The sequence below is a fragment of the Podarcis raffonei genome, chromosome 1 (assembly GCF_027172205.1).
Source record: "Podarcis raffonei isolate rPodRaf1 chromosome 1, rPodRaf1.pri, whole genome shotgun sequence".
NCBI lineage: Eukaryota > Metazoa > Chordata > Lepidosauria > Squamata > Lacertidae > Podarcis > Podarcis raffonei.
Window position 1 is genome coordinate 76,903,225 of NC_070602.1, and position 22,773 is coordinate 76,925,997.

Sequence of the window (22,773 nt, forward strand, 5' to 3'; positions counted from 1 at the left end):
GGTGAGGTTGATGGTCACCAAGAAACACAATTTTTTAGCTTTTAAGTCTTCCCTAATTCTCTTAACGTTCTGTTCTCCATATTTCTTGCCCAGGGGCTGCAGTGAATCTGACACTAGTGACTCCAGAAAAAGCCATCAAACTAGCTGCCAATGATTTCTTCCGGCATCATCTGGCCAGAGATGGGTGAGTGTGATAGAGGGCACTGTGTATAATGGATTCTAGGAGGGGTGGCATGACTGGGATATTTTGATGGCACCCCATTGCTTCCAGTGTGGATGCACTGAGGCAGCTGTCCATAGTACTTGGTATTGTTGCCATTGAGTCAAGTGCCTTATTCAGCTGCTTGACTGTGCCTGCTTTGAAAACAATGGGATACCACTGACACATTTAATTTATACCACAGACAAGTGTTTCTCTTTCTTTTGGTGGATGCACTTTGTTTTGCTGCTTTGCATTTGGTTTGAGGTGACTTGTCCCTATTTTGTGGAGACCATAGCTCAAGACAATATTATTCCCTTTCACTTACTAATTTATTAAAGTAATATATTGCCATTCATCTGAAGATCTCAGGGCAGTTCACAACATAAAAACACAAAATAAAAACACAAAATGCATAATAAAAACAAAGCAAAGCAATGACCCCTCCTTCCTACAAACACATTTAAAAGGACAAAGAATATTAATCAGCCCAAGGCCTGGTTGAAGAGGAACATTTTTGCCAGGGGCCTAAAGATGTATAATGAAGGTGCTAGGTGAGCCTCCCTTGGGAGAGCATTCCGCAAACAAGGAGCCAATGCAGAGAATGACTGCTGGTCCCATCGGGGCTCTCCTTGGAGAACAAAGTTGGCATCTGAGTAGACTGGTTTGTTCAGTAATGATTAATGTATTGTAGCTCATCACAGAGATCATTTTGGGGTTCAAATGTTAAGCTTTTTATAAATAATTGCAAAGGAGATTACACAATATTCAATATCTTGTTTGCCCAAGGCCAGTTGTGAAGCTATTCACGGACTAGGAAAGACGCAATTGCATTTCTAGGTTGATTGTCACACACTCTCCTGGCAATTTCCTTGGATTGTTTGCAGGACACTGTGCATACCATGAAGTCCTCCTACCAGAGATGACAACCCCAGTAACTGCTGCCTTTTATTTGCCCAAAGGGACAGTGACCATACTTTTCTGTCTGCAGCATTTGGTGGGAGCTGAGATTTTTTTTTTGCAGAGGCAAAAGGTTACCTACCCTCTCCCTGCATTCCATGATGCTGATCAGAAACACCACAGCTATAAATTTCCAAACACATTTAATTTGCACATTTAAAGCATCATCGTCACATTTGGCCCTTAGCTGAAGCTAATAAAGGTATTACTATTATTTTCGGATGATCAAAAAGAGGCATTGAGTAGTAGAGGTGTATCTGAATTTTACAGAGCCTTTATACAACAGAGTAGATGTGTCATTCTGCGCACTTGATCAAGATGATGCACGGGAATTGAAAGTGAGAGGCTGCTGACTGAAAGGACTCCTTTGCATCTCAGCCAAGGTTACTTTGCCACCAAATGTGGGAAAATATCCAAAAACAAAGGCAGTATCTGTGATTATTCATGTGTTAATGCTTAGAGGCCCTTTGTTTCTGCTGCAAATTCTAGCTGCTGAAGAATTGCAAGTTTGGCACTAACAAACAGAGGTTAAACTGCTTTGTTTGTTTGTTTGTTTGTTTGTTTGTTCTTTACCAATATATTATTTGAGGAATGGCCTTGTGCAAAATGATACAAGAGGTGTATCCTCTGGAGACTGCCTTTGGGAATCTCACTGAAATTATTTCAATGACCTTCACCAATGACATTTCACCAAGGCAAGGCACTTAAAATTCACTTTAAACTTGGATTTATGCAAAATTCAGGGCCTGGGAAATAGATTACAAATGCCATTTCTTAAAAGCTGGATTGTGGCCATGGGTAGAATGCAAATCTCATTTCAGCAGGAGGAGTATTAACCCATCTCTTTAGGCTGCCCTCCCCCTTCACTCGAAATAGACTCCACTTCTCCTGCTTGCCTACCAGCAGGAGAAAGGATTTGAATGCCTTGTTTCTTGGATGGGGAAGCAGTTAGTGAGAAAATGGTCAAAGGCAGAAAGGGGTTAAGTATACAGATAAGAAAACCTTTCCCTTGTAGACAGCAATGTGGGGCAGATGATTACCCAGTGCCTTATTTTTCTGTGGAAAATGCTCTGTTTCATAAGTTCATTAGTAATGATGAATGAATGCCAGTTGCAAATACAATACAGTGGTACCTCGGGTTACAGACGCTTCAGGTTACAGACGCTTCAGGTTACAGACTCCGCTAACCCAGAAATAGTACCTTGGGTTAAGAACTTTGCTTCAGGATGAGAACAGAAATTGCATGGCGGCAGCGCAGCGGCACTGGGAGGCCCCATTAACTAAAGTGGTACCTCAGGTTAAGAACTGTTTCAGGTTAAGAACGGACCTCCAGAACGAATTAAGTTCTTAACCAGAGGTAACACTGTATTAGGTAAGCATGGGAGTTTAGCTTCATTAACTAAATACAAGTAAAGCAAACAAGCTAAATTAGATCACTCTCTAGGGCACCAGAACAATTTCCAAAGCAAACTGAACATTTGTTAATGCAAATAAATATAGGAAAAAATTCTAGTTCAAAATTTTGTAGAAGGCCATCTGCAGCTGCATTTCAGTTTTATTTTGTTTTGTTTTTAAAATCAGTTTCACATTTCCCAACATATTGGGCTTTGGTGGTGATTTTAGCCTTTTGGTATACTAAGGGATGTGGGTGGCGCTGTAGGGACACGGGTGGCACTGTGGGTTAAACCACAGAGCCTGGGACTTGCCGATCAGAAGTTCGGCAGTTCGAATCCCCGCGATGGGGTGAGCTCCCATTGCTTGGTCCCTGCTCCTGCCAACCTAGCAGTTCGAAAGCACATCAAAGTACAAGTAGATAAATAGGTACCGCTCTGGCGGGAAGGTAAACAGCGTTTCCATGAGCTGCTCTGGTTTGCCAGAAGCGGCTTAGTCATGCTGGTCACATGACCTGGAAGATTTATGCTGGCTCCCTTGGCAAATAAAGCAAGATGAGCGCCGCAACCCTAGAGTCGGCCACGACTGGTCCTAATGGTCAGGGGTCCCTTTCCCTATACAAAGGTACAGTATGCTAAACACTCTGACCATTACTATGTGCGATCCTTGAGAGCTTGCTTCACGGCAAAATTTTGCAAAAGGGTAGTTAATCCTAAAACACAGGTGCTTGTCTTTTTTTATTTATAAAAATAGTAGCCTCTTGGGTAGTGCAATATAACAAAGGTAGAAATGCTTTCTGTTTATTGAACCTCTCAAACACAGATACCCTCAAGCTATTTCAAGGCATTCTCTGAAACAATGAAGGCTAAATATATATTACTTTTTCAAGCCTAGAAATACCACTACGCTTTGCAATGAAGCTGCTTGGATGCAGTCCACAGGCAGCATCACCTCTATGCCTGCTGTGTTTGGTCTTGTTTTCATTTCTCAGCTCAGCCCAAAAGTTATAAAAATTTCAGTTTGTAACAGTCCCAGCCCAAATTTCAAGTGGTGGGAGTAGAAAGTTGTAATTTTTCCCTGATCCACCCCAGAAAGAACAGGCATAGTAGCCTGAATGAGGAATATCAATTTACTCTATGTTAGAAAACATGGCTAAGCCCTAAGAAGGTCCACACAGAGTTTTAGTTCTCATTCTAATGTGCTTATAACCCACATTTGAAGTTCTGTAGCCGTGTTGATTATGAAGACCACTATTGATAGTTTTCAGATGGTCCCATTAACACTCTGCATAGTTATTAGCCTAATAGTGTTATAACTCCTTCTCAAATGTTGTTTCTGTATGTAGTCCTAATTATTAATTTCCTGGCCCACAAGCACTTGTGTATCACAGCCTATGTATTTACAATAAAAATGACCACTAAAGACAGTCTCCAAGGTCAAATTGCTTGTAGGATGAATGTAACATATTTTTCCGTGCATAACACGCCCTCCTGTATAAGACGCCCCCTATTTTGGGGGACTCAAAATTCAGAAAATGGGGGGAGATTGCTCAGAGTTGTTGAGCTTTTTTGGGGGGAGATTGTTGGAAATCGCTCACCCGCCTGACATATGCTGCCACTCGCATAAAGCCGCCCATTTACCACAGCAACACCCAATCAACGCCAGCCCTTGCCACAGCCACCAGTGACACGCCAAATAGCCGCTGACAATCTCCAGCTCCCGGCAGCAACCAATCACACGTCCCCCCTATGCACTATCTGTGTATAAGACAATCACCAAACTTTAACATAGTTTTTAAATAAAAAAAACCTCAGCTTATACACAGAAAAGTACTGTAAGTTCCTTTCTTGGCAGACATTATTAGTATGTTGTGGATGTTAAGTGGCTTGTTTGTAATGCAGGTCCAGTTCTGTGGAACCGGTTTTACTTGGTAAAAACATCTGGCTACAGGGACTGCTTTGCAGCATCCTAGATATGTTTGCATAAGGATAAAAATGGTAGCACTGCATATTCACCATGTGTTATATATGTACACAGAGATAGGAAATGCATTAGCACTCAGCCTGTTAATGCTATTGCAGCTTTTGTAAAGAGACTGCAGAGGCAGCAAAAATCCACTGCTGTTGTGGCTTGAAATTTAATGTCTTCATTAAGCATTACAGCTCACAAGTCCAAAAGTAGAAGCAGTTGAATTTAATGGACAGTACAGCGGTGATGTTAAGCAAGTGTCTCCAAGTTGTCCTAGCTATAAGAGTGTTTCCAGATGCAGTCATTTTCTCTTCCTTGTGGGAGCTATTCAGTTATGTGGGGGAAATTACAAATGTGCATTCAGAGACACCACTAGGAAAGGGGCAGTTTTTTCCTGCCTCACATGAGTCTAACCACCACAGATCAAGTCTGTTCCTGTCAGAATTGCTTCATCCTCATACAGTGCTATGAATTTAGGGCTAGCAAAGTCCCTTGAGCTGTGACTCCCCAGTGCCTGACAACCAGATGGCTGTTTGGCGCTTAGGAAGTGTTGTGCAAGGGTCTTTGAAAGGTCGGTGGGGCAATCCACCTGCCAAACATCTGACATCATTATGATGTCATAATGCCCCACCCACCTATCAAAGTTAGCCCATAGGAGTGGGACAGATAAAGGTCTGGGCCAAAAAGGTTCCCCAACGCTGCACTACAATGTGACAGAACATTGGAAGGATGGGACAGAACACAGGGATCTTTCTTTTACTGGGAAGCTCAACAAAATGTTGCAGTGTATCATCAGATGCGCTCATTTTCAGGGAACTTAGTCATCTTGGAGCAGCAGCCTTAGCACTGTTTGTGGCTCATGGTGGTAGTTTTTAGGAGTAGGGGAGGGGAAAATACATACACACACAAACACACGCACACACACCACAATTGCTTATCTTTCTGAACCTCTCCCATTGTACTAGCCCCAAACTTGAAGTCTTGTTGTATAACTGGGATAATGGGAAACAGAAAAGGTATATTTTTTCTTTCCTCCATATCAAAACCTTCCCATGTAGTGCAGAGTGGTGAGCGTTTTAATATTCAGGGTGTACATTCCTATAAGCCTAAGAATACTATAAATTGTTAGTGGCTCAAGCCAACCAATTCCCTTCCTGCTCCCCCAGCTAATGGACTTTCTCATGATCCTGTGGGTTCTAGAAGCCACTGAGAATAGGCAACAGGGGTATTTCGTTTTTCTTTTCATTTTCATTGTTATTTACAAACTATTTTTTTTCCTGCATAAATGAGCAATCCGCTACTTTATTTTTATTCCCATTTCAAAGGATGGGAAATCATCACTTGCTTCAGAGTTGTAAATTTAACATCAAATCAAATCTACAAAAAACTACAGGGGTACTTAAAACTAGATTTTGCATTGTTCAACAAGAGAAGGTCAACAGTGGCTTAGTTTATCGCACATAATCTATAGTGTATCTGTTGAATAAGAAAATAGGTTTTTAGACTATGGGAATTATCTGAAATTTGGAGCTGCTCCTCTTTCTTCTGCCCATTTCAGTGTGGCAGTAAGTCTGGGCATTCTTTTTATTAAAAAAGAACAACCCTATTTTTAGCCCAAAGGCTCCAAAAGCAGTAAACAGTGTATCAAAACAACAAAATGACTACAAAAAAATGCTGCGGATCGGTCAGCAAGCAAAACAATGTAAGATGCTCCGCCAGCAATTTTAAGTCATGGAGATGAGTTTTCTGTTGAACAATCAATTAATTTTATTTTTCCAGGCACAGTACACTTGCCGTAACAAACTCTTTTTCCACAGCAGCCCACCTGTTCCATCATCTCAGAAGACGAGTTGCTATAATTTAGGGAAATGCTTAAAACTGCAGTACTAGATTACTAGATGCACATCTTCAGGGTTCTAGGGCTGCAGTCTTAAATCCACTTACAAGGAAATCAGCCCTGTCGAACCCAGTGGGATTGCTTCCAAGTAAACATGCATAGGATTTCAGTATGGCAAACTTTGCCACAGGGATACTTACTTACAAGACTTTGAAAATGACCATCATGAATGAAGCAAGCAAGTTATATTATTCCCAGGCTGTATTGCATTACATAGTTATGACTTCTACAGACTGTCAGTAAAGAACATCATCGCTCTAAGGAAGCCTGACTTGTCTCATTAATTTCATGTTGGCTACTGTGTCTCGACGTTTCTAATTAAAAAGCATTGCTTTCCAAAATCACTTTCAAGCATTTGAAAATATTGCTGCATTTCGGTACCATATCATCACTCAAGTTTACTCCTTCCTGTGGTATCACATAACTTTGCTTTTTAATCTTGACCTTCACTTTGTTTGTTGTTCTAGAGTGGGGCTGGAAAGCTGCTGATTTTAGCTCTTTCTCTGCCTAGCTGCTAAGCATTATTACATTAGTTGTTTCTTTGTGGACGTAATCAAAACCAGCAGGGAAACCAATATCTTTAAACCACCCCACTTCCTGCTTTGTGTTCTATTTTGCTTGGAGAACAGAAATTGCCTAAATTTGTTTAAAACCATCCAATTTGGAGGCCATCACTGCCTCTTGCGGAAATGACTTCCGTAATTTAATTATGCATTGTGTGAATAAGTATTTTCCTTTATGTGTCTTGAAAAAATTAATATTCAGCTTCATTGGATGTCCATGAGTTCTAGTGTTATGTGTGTGAGAGAAACTTTTCTTCATCCACTTTCTTCATACCATAAATAAATTATTTACGTGTCTATCATGTTGCCTCTTACCCAGCTTTCCCCTAAACTAAAGAGTTCCAAATGCTATTACCTTTCCTCATAGGGGAGCCCCTTGATAATTTGGGCTGCCCTTTTCTGCATGGCCAGAAGTGTACACAGCATTCCAAATGCGATAGTACCATAGATTTGAATAGCAGCATTATGATACCAGCTGTTTTATTTTCACTTCCTTTCCTAATGATCCCTAGCATGGCATTTGCCTTTTTTCACGGCTGTGGCATTCTGAGTCAACATCTTCATGAAACCTATTCATTAGGACACCAAGGTCTCATTCCTGGTCTGTCACCACCAGTTCAGACCTCATAAACATTTATGTGAAATTAAGATTTTTTAAACCCAACATGCATCACTTTACACTTGTATACATTGAAATGCTTTGCCATATTACTGCCCATTAGCTCAGTCTGGAGTTCTTCACAATCTTGTTTTAATGGCCCTGAATAATTTAGTATTGGCCACCTTACTTCACTGTATTTACTGATCTTGATTATATACTCTTGCTTGAAATGGAAACTGTCGCCTTGCTGGATCAGACTAAGATCCACCTAGTCTTAGTATTCTCTGCAAATATCCCAGCAACCAGCAGGTGCTTTGCGTTATCCTAGAAATTAGCCAGTTGTCCACTAGTAGACTATGCACTATCTTCTACTCACTGTGACAGAAATTAAGTTTGTGTCTCGTTTTAGAGACTTTCAAAAAAGTGACTGCAGCATATACCCCATATATACTGAGAATGTTTCTCAAAGGGTTGCCACCAACTTTCCCCCCTACACTTCAAGTTCTAAAGCAGTAACTCCCTGAAGATATCCACATTTTCTCCTAAATTTGTGAGGTGGCTTAAGAGCTTTGAGGGGCGGAGAAAGAATACAGTGGATGCTCGGGTTGTGAACGTGATCCGTGCGGGAAGCACGTTCGCAACCTGCAGCGCCGCGTCTGCACACGCGCGAGTTGTGATTCAGCGCTTCTGCACATGCGCAAAGCGCGATTTAGTGCTTCTGCACATGCGCCAGTGCCGAAACCCAGAATTAACCCGTTCTGGTACTTCCGGGTTCAGCATGGTGCACAACCTGAAAATGCGCAACTTGAAGCGTCTGTAACCCGAGGTATGACTTTATAGAAAATGGAGGCCCTCCCTACCAGATTCCACTTCCACACGCATGTAGCTAGTCAACTGCAATAATGAATTGTTTGGGGAAAATGTCAACAGCTCTTTAATTTCCCTTCACACCAATGTGATTTGATATGGAAAAATTCCTTCCTATGTTCTCAAAGGAGAAATCTATATTTAGTGATTTAATAATCTTCACTGCGGCCTTCCGCCTATAATCCCCTCAGATGAAAGGAGGATGAATCCAAACAGCAGCCATGCAGTCTGAGAAATTAACTGCCTGTAGTTCCCTGAAGCAATTCTGTTATATCTTTAGGGAAGTCAACAAAGTACTTGAGGAAGCTTTCAGCAGTGGCAGTTCCCTTAGGCAAAGGGGGTGAACTTTATGCTACCTGACTTTTTCCACAGGGTTGAAGTTGTTGACGGTTCACAGATGCTAAGCTTCAAAGCTGTTGTGCTTGGATTGGAAGGAGTAAACTTGACAGGCCGCCGTTTGCACCTTTAGCTGTTAGGGCAAGTTGCCATCCATTGGCCAGGATCCTTGGCTGTTCTAAATCTCCTGAGGAAGTACAGCAACTGAGCAGTTTTGTGTCTGGAGAATTTTCCGTATTCGTAAAGAGATTTTTCTCCTTTTGGATCTCTTTGGGCTTTAAACCAAATTCACATAGCCTGCTGCTTCCTGATGTTTTTCTCCTTACTGTGGGCAACTAAAGTGATGATATAAGTTTATATTGCAAAGTGCTCCCATTGCAAAGTGCTGGGATTCAATGTGTCAGATAATATTCTACTAATTCAAAGCACTGCAGTACATTTGGTTATTGCAATAGCAGCAGTTTCTTCTTAGACAGGAGCTTCCCAGTGTTGTTGTAGCAGCAACGCAGGATGTTAAATGGGAAGTATCTTAACAGGATCCCCCAGATGTTGGGAGGGTTTTCACTTTTGATTGCCTAGTTTGGTGCAATGGTTGCTGTCCCATCTATGCCAATCCTGCCTCTCCATTTGGTCAGAAGCGACCATCATAGCAATTGACATACTCACGTTGTGGGATGCTAGTGATAATGTGCTGAATCAATGTGTCTGTTCATAGAAGCAGCATAATTGCTGGAGGAAGCAGCCTTTGGGAAATGCCTTCATGGGTGGATCTGCAAGCAGGCATCTGAACCTTGCTAATACAAGTAAGCAAGGTGGACGGCTACCTGAAAGGCCATATAGAGATAAGCCTGATATCCAGTTTAAACCGTTCTTAAACCTGAGTACTGGTCTAAATGGAGCAGTTGTAAGGTGACCTCCCCTCCCCCACACCTCCAGTAGGATTACCAACTTCTTTATTAATTGGGGTTAGATTAAAGTTGAGTAAATGGTGCTGAACACATGGACAGATTCTACACAGCTCCATCAGACAATCACATCATTCCAGAGTGGAAAGAGCCAGGGAATTTGGATGGGACACAGTGAGAGAATGTTCTCTCTCTCACTTAATGTGTGACCTTCCAGTAAATGTAAATCTTACTGCCTGCCTTAATGCTGCAAATTAATAGGAAGCAGTGCAGGAGGAAGCAGCGCAGGAGAGCGTGGTCCAGTGATACAGCTCTACATGCACATGCAGGACTCTGCCTTTGTTTTCTGCTACAGGCAAAGTGTCATGGTTTTGTTTTGTTTTAAATGGACTCCCATTATAAATGAGATGTTTAATATCCTGCAGGTTTAAGGGACTAAAAGTGGACAGGTCATTTCAGATCTCCAATTCTTTCTGATTTGTTTTGCCTTTGATCTATCTTAGGCACTTGGTTATTTAGGCTGTCCAGTTTGTGATCCCTTGTAAAGAGTGGTGGGGAAGGTGTGGCCCTCCAGACATCAATGATGCTAGACTACCAACTCCTATCAGTCCCAGAAATTACGGCCAATGGTTGGGATGCTGAGAGTTGTGGTCTAGTAACACCATTATCTCCTGGAGGACCAAATGCTCCACATCCCTGCCTTTAAAGAACCTAATGAACATCTTATTTATTTACTTTGTTACAACACCAGCAACAACTTTATGTTATTGCTTTATTCCACATAGTCTCAAAGTGGTTTACACCATAAAACAAAAAATATATAAAAATAGATTCAATTAAATAAAATCACAGTGGTGGCAAGATTGGGGGAGCTCTGGGGTGGCCGCAGTTGCTCCAGAGCTCAGCTCAACTTGTCCTATGCTTGTTCTGGTGGGTGCATTGCCTCTCTGCACCCCCACATCCCCTCACAAGCCACTGCTGCACAGTAGCTTTCCTTCTTCATAGTTCCTGCTTTCTCCCCTTGGCCAATGGATTTTGGTATGACAGTGACGGTTCTGCCTGTGGATTATATGCCTTATATTTGGACAGAGGATGAATCATTATGAGAAGAACTGATGAAAGCAGTTGAATGTATTCTGTGTTTACTGCTGGGGATCTGAGATCAGGGATAGATGAATTGCTTGCCATCAGAGAGGTTTTATTTGCAAGATGAGCCCCTGAATAGCCCCATGTTGACCACCAACCTTCACATTTTTCCCTGGTCCATACTAACACAACTAGTCTTCTGGAAATTCTCTCTGCTGCACCCCCTCCCCTGCAGTGTTTACAATTTAATTTTCTTTGGATGTGCACTTGCTTGCCTAAGTGCCTGGGGGATTATACTTGTTTAGCTTGCCTGTACCTTTCGTAGGAGCACAATGGCAACATATGCTCACTGGATCAGAAGGAAAGCTTCTGCATTTCCCTGAGCTTCTGGGGAGACTTTCTCACCAAAGAATGGCTTTGGTTGTGGTGAAAGCTGGTCTTTGGTGGTGTATTATTCAGCACTGTGCATCTGGATATCCAACAGCATTCTTTTGTTTCTCTTGAGTGTCTCTTCACTGCCTTGGATAGTTTAAGTCACTTGGTTACCTCCAGCCTTTTTTACTGCATTGCATTCATTACCAATCAAGTCAAAATTGGGCATGTCTGATGACTAACATTCCCCAGGGTTTGTTCCTTCTGTGATCCATAAGTGACAGAGACAAGGCTTATCACAGAGAGAAACAAGCCTGGCTGTTGCTTTGCCTGGAGGCAGGTTAACCCAGTTGGGGTCAATCAGCTGATTTTTCTTTGTCTCTCTCTCCTTCTCTTTCCTATCTTTTTGTCAGGAAGAAGCTGACCCTGATTAAGGAAATGCTGGCTGGCTGTGGGGCAGGGACCTGCCAGGTGATTGTCACCACTCCCATGGAGATGCTCAAAATCCAGCTGCAGGATGCAGGCCGAATTGGTACCTCACCTGTCTCTCTTCTCTCCTCACCATGCCCATGCAGCAACAGAAAATGTCTCCCATGGCTTCGCAGATGATGGGAGGGCAGTGGTGGGAGGGAAATAGGACTGAACTGCCCTGGGATCAGGTTTTATTAAGGGGTGATATACAAATATCCTCAGCAAATATCCCAAACTAAGTTTTTATTGCTTAGCCCAAAGGCCATCAACAGTGAATCAGTAAAATGTGGGGCATGCCACTGAGTATAATGAGAACACAACATAATGACACAACCAGTTACAATATACAATATATACCTGAATAAATTTTAGGGATTTGGAGCCCTTTCAGCAGTTCTGTTAACTGAAGTCATTCTTTCCCTGAGTAGCTCCAGGATATATTACATCACTGGGAAGGACCTCAGCCTTGTGAGCCAAATGATGAGTTGTTCTCTTTCCATTCTCCTGATGAGAGAGAGCCTGAAATTGTATCTTTAGATATCTGTATAGGGAAGAGGAGGCTGGTAAAACAATAGCTTGCGTTCAGCTTGTGAATTATTAAACTGGATAACTAATGCAAAAAAGGGAGGAGGATTAGTTGCCCCTTGTGTTCTTGCCCCAAACAACCTTACCTACCATTGTTATGTTGTCTCATTTCCCCCCAAGTAAATTTCAGGACAAAATTTAGAATACTGGATCTTTTCTGTTGACAGGTATGGATCATAGGGGGAAAGGTGTGTCTGTGTGTGTGTGTGTAAGTTGGGAGAGGGGATAGCTTAATGATACTCACTATCTATTGCATGAACAATGAATTCTAATAATGCAGGAACTGCTTAGCACAGAGGAGTTCAGTGGGAAATTTTTGCAACCACAGAATTGAACCACCAACGCTGTTTGTTTTCAAAAGCTCCAATATAAATATCCTGTTAGACAGGACTATTGTGAATAACAACCACTCATCGCTGGGACTTAGTATCTCCCTCTGCTTCTGATTGCCCATTTGCCTCTGAATCTTTTTGTATCTTAGCGGTTTCCAGTTGTACTTCAAATCCTCTGTTACTAATGTGTTAAATTAGAAGGCTGCAGAAAGATTCTCACTGCAGCACAATACTGGGATTTAGTGTCTCAGTTGCAACAGAGGCTATGTGAGCAAATATATTAGCTCAGGGGATTTACATGGGCTCCATCTTCTGATAAAATAGGAGAAGTGCAGTGGAAGTAGTTTGGGGGAGAAGAAGTGAACAGACTGCATAGATCTCTGGGTAAATGCTTTGTCGTTATACATATATATATATATATATATATATATATATATATATATATATATGAGACAGCGGAGTGCACTGTATGTTAATGCCTGTGATATGCTCAGAGAATATGGTGTTGTGACAGCCACATAAATATTTTACTTAGAGCTAAAATTCAACAGCACAACTTAACTGGATAAAGGCGGTTTCTAGTGACTTATCAGAGGGCAGTGCAACTGACCTTAAGCAATGTTCAGTTCATTACATTTGTGGGTGGCCTTTTCGTCCTCCTGTCAGAAGCAAGACATTTATGTTATGTCATTGTCTGTAACTTGCATGCTGCATTCATGTTTATTGCGGTAAATGACAACTCTGTCTTGATACCTCTTCAGCTGCTCAGAAGAAGCTAATGGCCGCACAAGCTCAGTTAAACCCTTCCACTGGTGCTGGGGCAGCAGAGTCTGTTGTGGAGACACGGACGACAGCAATGCAAATCACAAGGGACTTGCTTCGGAGCAAAGGCATCGCAGGACTTTATAAGGGACTTGGCGCTACGTTGCTAAGGTAGGGCACCCCTTTAGGCCCTCTGGAGGACCTAAAATCCAAATGGTGCCCAGTAGTCTGGGGTAACAACAAGGAATGAATAGGAACACATGTTGTTCCTTGGGTATTGACTCAGTTAGGGATGGGGACAGAGTGGGTAAGGGAGGGAGATGGCGATACACTGCACTGGAGTTTCATAGTACTAAATGAGAACAGTGTAGAAAGAGAAATACCTGATGCATTTGAAAACTATGGGGAGGGGAATCTTCTTTTTGTGCACAACTAACTACCCCTTACAGTTGGCATGGGGCAGGTTGGTATTAAAGGACTAAAGGAAAGAGCTCTTCCCTCATGGTCTTGCTTCTCCTTCTGCAGGGATGTACCGTTTTCCATTGTTTATTTTCCATTGTTTGCAAACCTGAACAAACTAGGGCAGACAACCCCGGATGTCAAGGCTCCATTCTATGTGTCCTTCCTTGCTGGGTGCCTGGCTGGCAGCACAGCAGCTGTAGCAGTGAATCCTTGTGATGGTAGGTACTGCAGCAAAGTTCAGTCAAGGCGCTGTGTGTGTGAAATGTGGGGAGGTTCACCAGAACAGTTGGCGACAGGGGGAAACTGAGGAAAGAGTGTGAGCCCTGGTGTTTTTGTGTTCTCACGAAGCACAGTGTCACAGGAGGCAAGCTGGCATATAATGCAGTGGACTACAGCAGTGTTAAGAAAGAGGGGGAAAAGATCTAAGTTGCAAAGCACCCAGTACCACAGTAAGAGAAACTGCTATCCTGATTGTTCCAGCTAGTGGAGGTTTGTATACTTTCCACTTGAGAAAGAGAATTGAAGAGATGCAGTCAGCCACAGGCCCTTCTTGTAGAAAGGGGAAATTCTGTACTACAGATTTGAAGGAATGCTAAATGCATGTCAGTTATAGAAGTGATCTCTGCCTGATCTCTTGCCATTTGATTGGGGGTGGGCATTCTCAAAGCAACGAGGGGGCTTACAGCTCTCCGGAGCTAACCAGGGCTGTAGCCTGTTAGAGCATGTTTCTCCCTTGAAGAAGGGAGCCCTCGGGTACTACACCTTAACAGAGGAACATCTGAACCATCTAGGGAGCAAACAGCCACATACTCAGGTAGCACTCATACACCAGAAATGCATTGCAAGATTTTGTGGCAGAGTCCCACTTCTTTGTGATATAGTCAAAGGCTGAGAGCCTTGCAGTTGATGCAGAATGTGGCAGAGGTGCAGCATAATGTGTTAAAGGAGGGAGGCGACTTCATCATAATGACAGAAGCAAATGAAGAGCTTAGTAAAAAGCATGTCCGGATGATAAAGACTAATCTGTTCATGGAGAGAGAGTTGTAAAAGGGGAGGTCATAAAAATCTCTTCCAGCTTAGCAATGCTGGGATACTTGTATATGCCTAAACAGCTAAAGGAAGCCTGGAGAAATTAATTAGATACAGACTAGAGCACTGATTGTATCAAACGCTGCTGTCTTCTTTCCCCAGTAATCAAGACAAGATTGCAGTCCTTGCAGAGGGGGGTCAACGAGGACACATACTCAGGGATCATAGACTGTGCCAGGTAAATGATCTTTTGAGGGTGATCAGCAATCGGCAAAACCTGGGTGTTTGTCCCAAGGATACCAGTGAAGACAGAGGCTTACTACCAAAAGGATTGTGTTGAAGGCATAAAAACAGAATTTTATTCATATATGAATTGGATACATGCTTCTGGTGGGGGCTGCTGCATGTATCCAAATCCACTTTGATAAAACTGTGAGATTCTTATTAAAATACAGTGAATGAAATACAATATACTAACTATGGCAGCTTGCCTTGATGGCTATACACTTCCTCCAGGATTGGAGACGCCATAGTAGGCACAAGTTGCCAGCGGGTGTGGGGAACGACAGGAGAAGAGAGGCGGCTGTGGACTTACTTCCCATTTGACTATTGCAGGGAACAGGATGCTGGAGTAGATAGGCCATTGGTCTGATCCAGGAGGGTCCTTGCTTTTTTGACTGGACCTGTTGATAGGTTCCAACCTTGAAGTGTGTCTTATCCTGCATCCAGTAGCAACTGGGAGGAAGGGACAGCACTGCCCATCTGAGCTCCCAGAGTCACTGTCACTTAGCAGCATGGGGAAGGGTGAAGCAGCAGGGGACTTGGCATGGGCATTGGTGCTGTGCAGGTACACTGGCAGGAGTGCAAGATTGGCTCCACAGGGGCAACCACACACTGCTGGCATCCCCACTGCCTGGTCCCTCCCATTCTTCTCACCCATTAAGTGGCAGCAACTCCATCGCCAGGATGTCAGACACCTCCCAATGAAATTGGTTTTTCATTGTACTTGAAATGCCTTTGTAAAGTATGCTGCTCATGTGGGAAAGCCTGTTTGTTATAGATAACTGTGTGCTCTAAAGCAAAACAGGGGCGGGGCGGGCATGACTTAAGTAACAGATATTCTGATTGGGAACACTTAAATAGGAGTTGTGGTGAACACACGTAGTCTCATCTGATTTCTTTGTGTGCCTTTTTAGGAAAATCTGGCGGAATGAAGGTCCCACAGCCTTTTTGAAGGGGGCATATTGCAGAGCCCTGGTCATCGCCCCACTCTTTGGTATTGCACAAGTTGTGTATTTCATTGGGATTGCTGAATATTTCCTAGACATGCTTCCAATGCGCCGGGATTAACCCCTCACACCTCTCCCCATCCAATTGGAATTCATCATAGTATTCTTTGTCACCGTGCTATCAGAGCAACAGCACAAGGAGTTAAAACAGTAATGGGGGGGGGAATGAATGTTGTCTCCAAACCAAGTCCCCCCCCTCCAGTCAACATGACCTCACCATTATGCCAGGGAAGATACCTGATTATGCATATCTCCTTTCTAATTATCAATCTCAAAAGACACTGGTTAGCACAGACTGTCTTACAGACCTGCTTTTTCTCCTCTTGGCTAGGGGAGAATGACCAACAAATCAAGAAAGAGCAAAGGACTTTCCTCCCCCATCCCCACCCATTCTTGGTTTCAGGCCTCTGGGGAAGCCAAGGGGCTGCTATCCATTAAAGGGAGGCCAGTTTGTCATTCGAAAAGGCGGGTAATTTCTGAAATAAAAATGTTTTGTTTTCATGTAGGTCTCCTAAACATCCCTCTCCTAAATTAGCTGGACTGAAGTGAACTCTTTGGATATCAAAGAAGGAGGGGAAAGGGAAAGGCACATTTTGTATTTAGAATTTGTGAAAGGGACTGCCTTCCTGAATGAGTGTGCGCAGGTGAAATGTCCTCCCTGCAGATGTGCACTCAACTGCTAAGGAGCTGCATCTGTGGAAACACAGTGCTGTCCAGTGTTGCGAACTAGCTGAGCCATTGTGATAGGGAAGAAATGAATGATTTTGGGATCAATTTTTTTTAAAAAAAAATCATGCTGGATTTAAAACAAAAAACCCCCCAACCCAGTAATACATTCCTTTCAATCAGCCTAGTTGATGCTGGTAATGCTGCTGTTCCACCCAGTGTTTCAGTTGTCTGTGTTTTGACCTATACCTGTATTCCTTTCCTGTTTCCCTCTGGGAGCACAAATAATGCCAAAGGGTTACTTAGGGAAAGCTGATCTCTGATGTGGCTGTAAACACTGCAAAATGCCAGATGGCATAGAAAGACTTAGCTTAGCTGAAATCAGTGGAAATAATCTTGCACATTTCTTGAGGTTCAGTTGCACCGAAGTCAAAGAATTATGCTATATTCACGCCAGTTCAGATACTAGTTCCTTACTGGCCTGCAATGATAATTTTTTAAGGGTGACAGCTAGTTTTCCTATTCAGACCAAAACTGACAGCAGAAGGTGGCTTGTTAACCTCCACAGGTCTCTCCATATCTCTTATGTTCTCTCTCAGAGATAGAAGCCTGGTTTTCTTCTGTTTGTTTCAACAGTTACTCTTCCATCAGAGCAAAGTAACCCAAGTATCAAAATCAATGCTAATTCTGGTAATTTCCCCTTTATTTCTATTTCCTGCTTCTCAGGTGCTGACACAGTGCTGCCTGCAACATTGCAGGGAAATATTTTATATTTTTTAAAAAATCTGTTAAAGTTTTGCAAATTCCTTTTTTTTTTTTGAGGGGGTGGGGCAGTCTGATTTTGGAGGATAGCGTGTTTAAGAGACATTTCCCCCTCCTGCAACTTGGACTTTGTCTTCTTGTTGCTGCGCCTCAATACTTCTTATATCCCATTCCAAAGAAATGAAATGAATTAGGTATGCAGATGGTGTGGCTATTTACATTTGCCCTTGGAGATGTCTTAAATGTTCCTAATGCCCATGTCACTGTTGGCTAGGGTAGCCAGACGCAGAAGAGGAAAGGAACTCTGCACCTTGAATAGCTGCGTAGAAGAGGGAAGCATCAGCGGATGTTTCTTGTTATGAAAGCTGCACCTGTTGTGACATTCCCTCTTCTACACAAATATTAAAGGTACAGGAGCCCCTCTCTTGTCTTACATCTGGCCCTCCTATTGTTGGACCCTTTGAGTTAGCAGGGGGAGATGTTTTATTTATTTTAAAAATATGGCACTTTTTTTTTTTACTTTTCCATCGTATGAAAACAAGGCCTGAAGAATGTGGGGTTTTAAAGCATGGTTTCCTTGCTTATCTTGAAAATTAAATGTTAGAATCATTACGTTTTAGAAGACTGATTGTCGGACTGATGGTGCTGACTCACAAAATAACAGAAAGAAATTGCTGGAACTGGTTTATAATAGGAGCTGCATCTAATAATTTAATTTGCTTCATTTCATGCTGCTTTTTCATCACTGTAAGCCCTTGTTTACTTTCACATCTAATCATCATTTAAAACTCTATTGCAATGTCTGTCTTGCTTAAATGACCAAATGCCGCTTTGAAAGAGGAGGCCTTAAAGGACTCGCTGCTGCTGCCGCCGCTGCCACCACATGTCTGAGCCCACCATAAGACTACAGATTCTCTGTCAAGGCCTGGAACATCTGCACTGATGTGCTTTGGTATTTCTGAAGTAGAAATCAAACAATGATTTAGTGTTTTAAGAAGCACAATCTTCAGGATTAGTTTTTTGCACTTTAAAAAGAAAGAGCAGCGGGGACCTCATTTTAAAGCAACCCCTTGCAAGAAAACTTTTTTTAACAATACTTTTGTCACATGAAGAAAAACTGAAGTGGTACCCAAAATGTAATCTAATGGTGTGTGAGAGATTTTATGGTTTGAAGCTTTATTTTAATGACAGGTGAACCTTTGTCCAGGTGAAAACAAGGGTTTATGTAAAAATACTGATAAAAAGAAAATATCTGTGCCTAAATAAAACAGGCTCCAGTTAGCAATGCTACCACTAAGGCAGCTGCTGCTTGCTTGCCAGGAGATTTTCCTGCTGAGATGTGGCTCAGCACTGTTGCTAGTAAAGGGAAAAGGCACTACTTGTTTTTTGCATGAATACTCCTAAGCCCCAATTTTAGTGTAGCATGACCAAGCTAATAAAGCAGAGTGGTGTTGTTTTCCAGTCCTTCATACTAGCTGTCAATTGAAATGTTTAATGCTGGCATTCTTATTGCTGCAAACTTAGAATATGTCCACATTTCAGACACACATCGTTCAAACATGTTGAATTAAACATTTAAAATGTTTGTGGTGCTTCAGCAGTGTAGATAAAGCTTTATTACGTTTCATATTAAATTTTATTGTGAGTTTTCAACATAAGATAACAATAAAAAACCAAACTAATCTAAAGAAAGATAATGATAAACAAGACAGGAAGCAGAAATAAAGAAAAGAGGGGGGCACTATATGTATATATAAAACCAAGCCCTCTGTCACGATTATATCTTGATCCTTATTCCACATACAGAAGAGTTAACCCTCCCAGCTCTCACCTTAGAGCTTTCCCCTCTTTGATCAGCTTCACATCCTGAGGAAACCTCTCTGGCCTGCATCTCATGCACGTCCCTTCTAGAGAAAGCTCTAAGAGGCCCTTGTGTTTTCATGGAACCACACTTCACTGGGTTCCTACTGAAGTTCCTACAGAAGCTGTGAATCATTTGAATTTTTTGATGTGGAGATAGCCTAAAATCATTGCTTCCTAAGCTTTCTGGCTCCTAAGGACTTATTGGCCAACATGTCCACAGTCCACATTAAGAAAGGAAGAAAGAAAAAAAATATAATGAGGTCATTTCAGGCATATCTGTGAGTGGTGGAAGTCTGCAATTCAGTTCTTGCTCCTATAGATTAGGGCTTTCAAGCAGAAGGTCCAGAGGCCTTATGGGTCCTCTGAGGTCCAAGGAATCCTATTTTAGTCCAGAGCTAATTTGAGTTTGATAGTGTAGATAGTGATCCTTCAGGTGTAGGGAGGTCTGTATTACAATCTCCAACACTTATGCCATAAACACAGACCTATCAAGCTCTGTGCATGCCCTTCTATTCTGAGTAAATTTGGAGTAATGCTTAGATGTGTACTTGCAATCACCAGTGTGAATTATAGTACCCATTCTAATCATAATCGTGCACTGAAATAATAAAACCCATATTTTAGTCTCTCTTAACTACACTTTTGTACTAGTAATAAGGCTGGTTAAAGTCTGCTAAGGGGTAACAAGTATCTTAGCCATTCCATGCTAACTGGGAAGCAAGCGGCTTTTGAGGACAATAGCCCATGCTTTAAGTAGGGAATAGTGGCACCAATCTGTGTCGGCGGTAAAAAGTTACAAGTTTTCAGTTCATCAGAGTTCAAGGAAGCTCTAGAGACCAAATGGTACAAATATCCTTCAAGAAAAAAAATGAAATGCTGAGCTCTTCAGTTTTAAAAATGCCAGCCCTTCTAAATCAAAATGGGTACCTGGAATGCAGTTGAGGATCCTGAGGTCTACATCTCATGATTCTCAAATATGCCAGTGAGGGAGAATGTGCATGACTTTTTTATTATAGAAAAAAACTGTTATGTGGTTACTTTTCTGAGTCATTCCGTTGTGAAACTCCCCCCAACCCGTCCTATGAATGTTGCCCCCTGAGTGTTTAGCTATGACTTAAAATAAATTTTGTTTTGGATTGTTTCTTAGCATATGGTTAAATAGAAATTTTGCTGTATGAGAATGACTGGGAATGTTGCAGTGCTGACATTCTCTTTTCACGTGATTGTATAAACTCATGTGAACATGCAGTCTTCACTCAGGCATGTTTCAGCCAAAAATAATGTCTGAGGCAAGAGTGCTGTGCAAAGTCCGGTGTGAGGTAAAAACAAGCAAACCAGAGTTTAATTCTACTGTGTTTGTTTGTGTGTGTGTGTGTGTGTGTGTGTGTGTGTGTGTGTGTGTAAAACAGATTTTTATTTTCTTGAACTTAATTTATCATTAAAATCAATTTTTAAACACCATACTAAATTAAGCAGGTAACCTAATAAAATGAATTAAAAAAAACCCAACTGTGTCTGGCTTGCCTGTTATATGTATCTTACCCTTTGAGATTCTCAATAGAGCAACCAGATACTGTAAAAATGTGTTGGTTTTTTATTTACGCAATTGATTATAATGAACTAATCATTGCAACATGACTAGTATCGGGTCTTAGGGAAGGAGTAAACAATCAACACAAGCTTCCTCATGTTAGAAACTGTGATCTCAGAAGTTTTTGCCAATCACTGGACTTTTAATAGGTAACAATTTGACAGAAATGCCGTCCTCTCATGAAGTTTGTTTACTTTGGGCTATTCCTAGGCATATGCTGCTTCTAAAAGGCTCCCTATTTTTCACTCCCATTTATAGGTCTCATTTTAAAAGTTAACTTCACAAGGTTGCATCTTAAATGCTAACTAATAACCCTTCAGGCTACCAAGTGTATGTCTAGGATGTTGAATATGTGTTCACACACTTCCACTAGAATTGGCTGTCCTTTCTACTTTAAATATGTTTTACTCTATAAAAATAACATAATCATCAGGAAGAACTTTCTGACAGCAAGAACTGTTTGACACTGCAGCCGACGCCAACAAGAGGAGGTGGACTCTCCTTCATTGGAGGTTTTTAAGCAGAGGTTGGATGGCCATCTGTCATGGATGCTTTAGTTGAGACCCCTGCATTGCAGGGGGTTGGACTAGATGACCCTCAGGGTCATTTCCAACTACAGTTCTATAATTCTATGTTAATTGGCTTTCTTTCTAAGTAACCCAAGTCCCTTTTTTGTGTGTGTTGATGCTTGGATTTATGGAAGCAGGTAAACTCCAGCTGGCTTCTATTCCTGCCACTGAGATGATTCATGAATAGTACAAGCACTGCTTGTATCTTGCTGTCTAAATCCTAGGCAGAGAACGATAGAGTTTATCACTGTCTTGAACATTGTCCTCTTTTAAAATTAGCTGATGTAACCATGAAGTAGAATTCTGGCCATTCTTGTGTTGCATTATTCCATCTAGTTTATATTTAAGGATGATATATAGTGGACTTCTGGAAGCACTTTCACACAGAAAGATGGGAGAACTTTCAGAAGACAACATATGAAATGAGAAAATGCCACATTGCCCATTTTCCAATGGAAATAGCTGTGTGAACTGGTGCTTTGAAGCTTAGCATTCTTCCATTACGTTTAGAACAAAGTCTAAGGATCCTTCCCTCATTAGGGTTCCATCTGTCACACTAGAACCATCAAAGTTGCTCGATGCCCAGTCAATGTTCCCTGCATATTAAAATATTGTGCTTTCACATCCAGTCTGTGAATCCAAATTCTGTTGTGTAAATAAAAATTAACTGGAACATGTTGTGTAGTAGTAAGAACAATACAGTTAAGGCAATAACTTCCCTTCATGTGAAATTACCTCACAGGAGCTCTGTACTTTTGTGTTCTACTTATGCCCATCTTTTAGATATTATAGAAGTGCAGGATTTTTGCTAGTATTAAAGGTTTAGAGGTTTTCCCCAGTATCTGTGTTAGGCTATCAGCTTTCAGGCCACAAATAGGTCCCCCCCCCATGGAAATGGACCGTGAAAGGTGTGACACAAGGCTCACACATGTCTGACTTTAAGCTTGGTTCTTTACTACAGCTAGTCAACACTGAAGATAACACAACACTGCCGTTGGCTGGGGGATCTGACAGTGACTGCCTTGTACTGTGTCAGAGCAATGGTCCATCTAACTCAGTATTGTCTACACTGACAGGCAGCAGCTCTCCAGGGTTTCAGATGGTACATTTCCACCCCTACCTGAATATGTCCAGGATTGAACCTGGGACTTTTTAGATGTAAAGCAGATGCTCCACCACACTGAGTTATGGCCTTTCTCCACATAACTAATAAGGGTAGCTTCTCATGCGAATTTAGCCATGAGTG

General features: G+C 41.9%; 1 protein-coding gene across 3 annotated transcripts in view; it reads left to right on the forward strand.

The window, feature by feature from the left end:
• The window catches only part of SLC25A22 (solute carrier family 25 member 22), a 72,913-nt gene extending 50,751 nt beyond the window's left edge, over nt 1-22,162 (forward strand). For all 3 annotated transcript variants that reach the window (XM_053394852.1, XM_053394856.1, XM_053394851.1), the window contains 6 exons: nt 94-184; nt 11,560-11,678; nt 13,296-13,467; nt 13,822-13,976; nt 14,950-15,025; nt 15,984-22,162. In XM_053394852.1, coding sequence (XP_053250827.1) covers nt 94-184; nt 11,560-11,678; nt 13,296-13,467; nt 13,822-13,976; nt 14,950-15,025; nt 15,984-16,137 — 767 coding nt within the window. In that variant the 3' untranslated portion in view covers nt 16,138-22,162. The remainder of the gene's footprint in view (nt 1-93; nt 185-11,559; nt 11,679-13,295; nt 13,468-13,821; nt 13,977-14,949; nt 15,026-15,983) is intronic.
• Nucleotides 22,163-22,773: the final 611 nt, after the last annotated feature.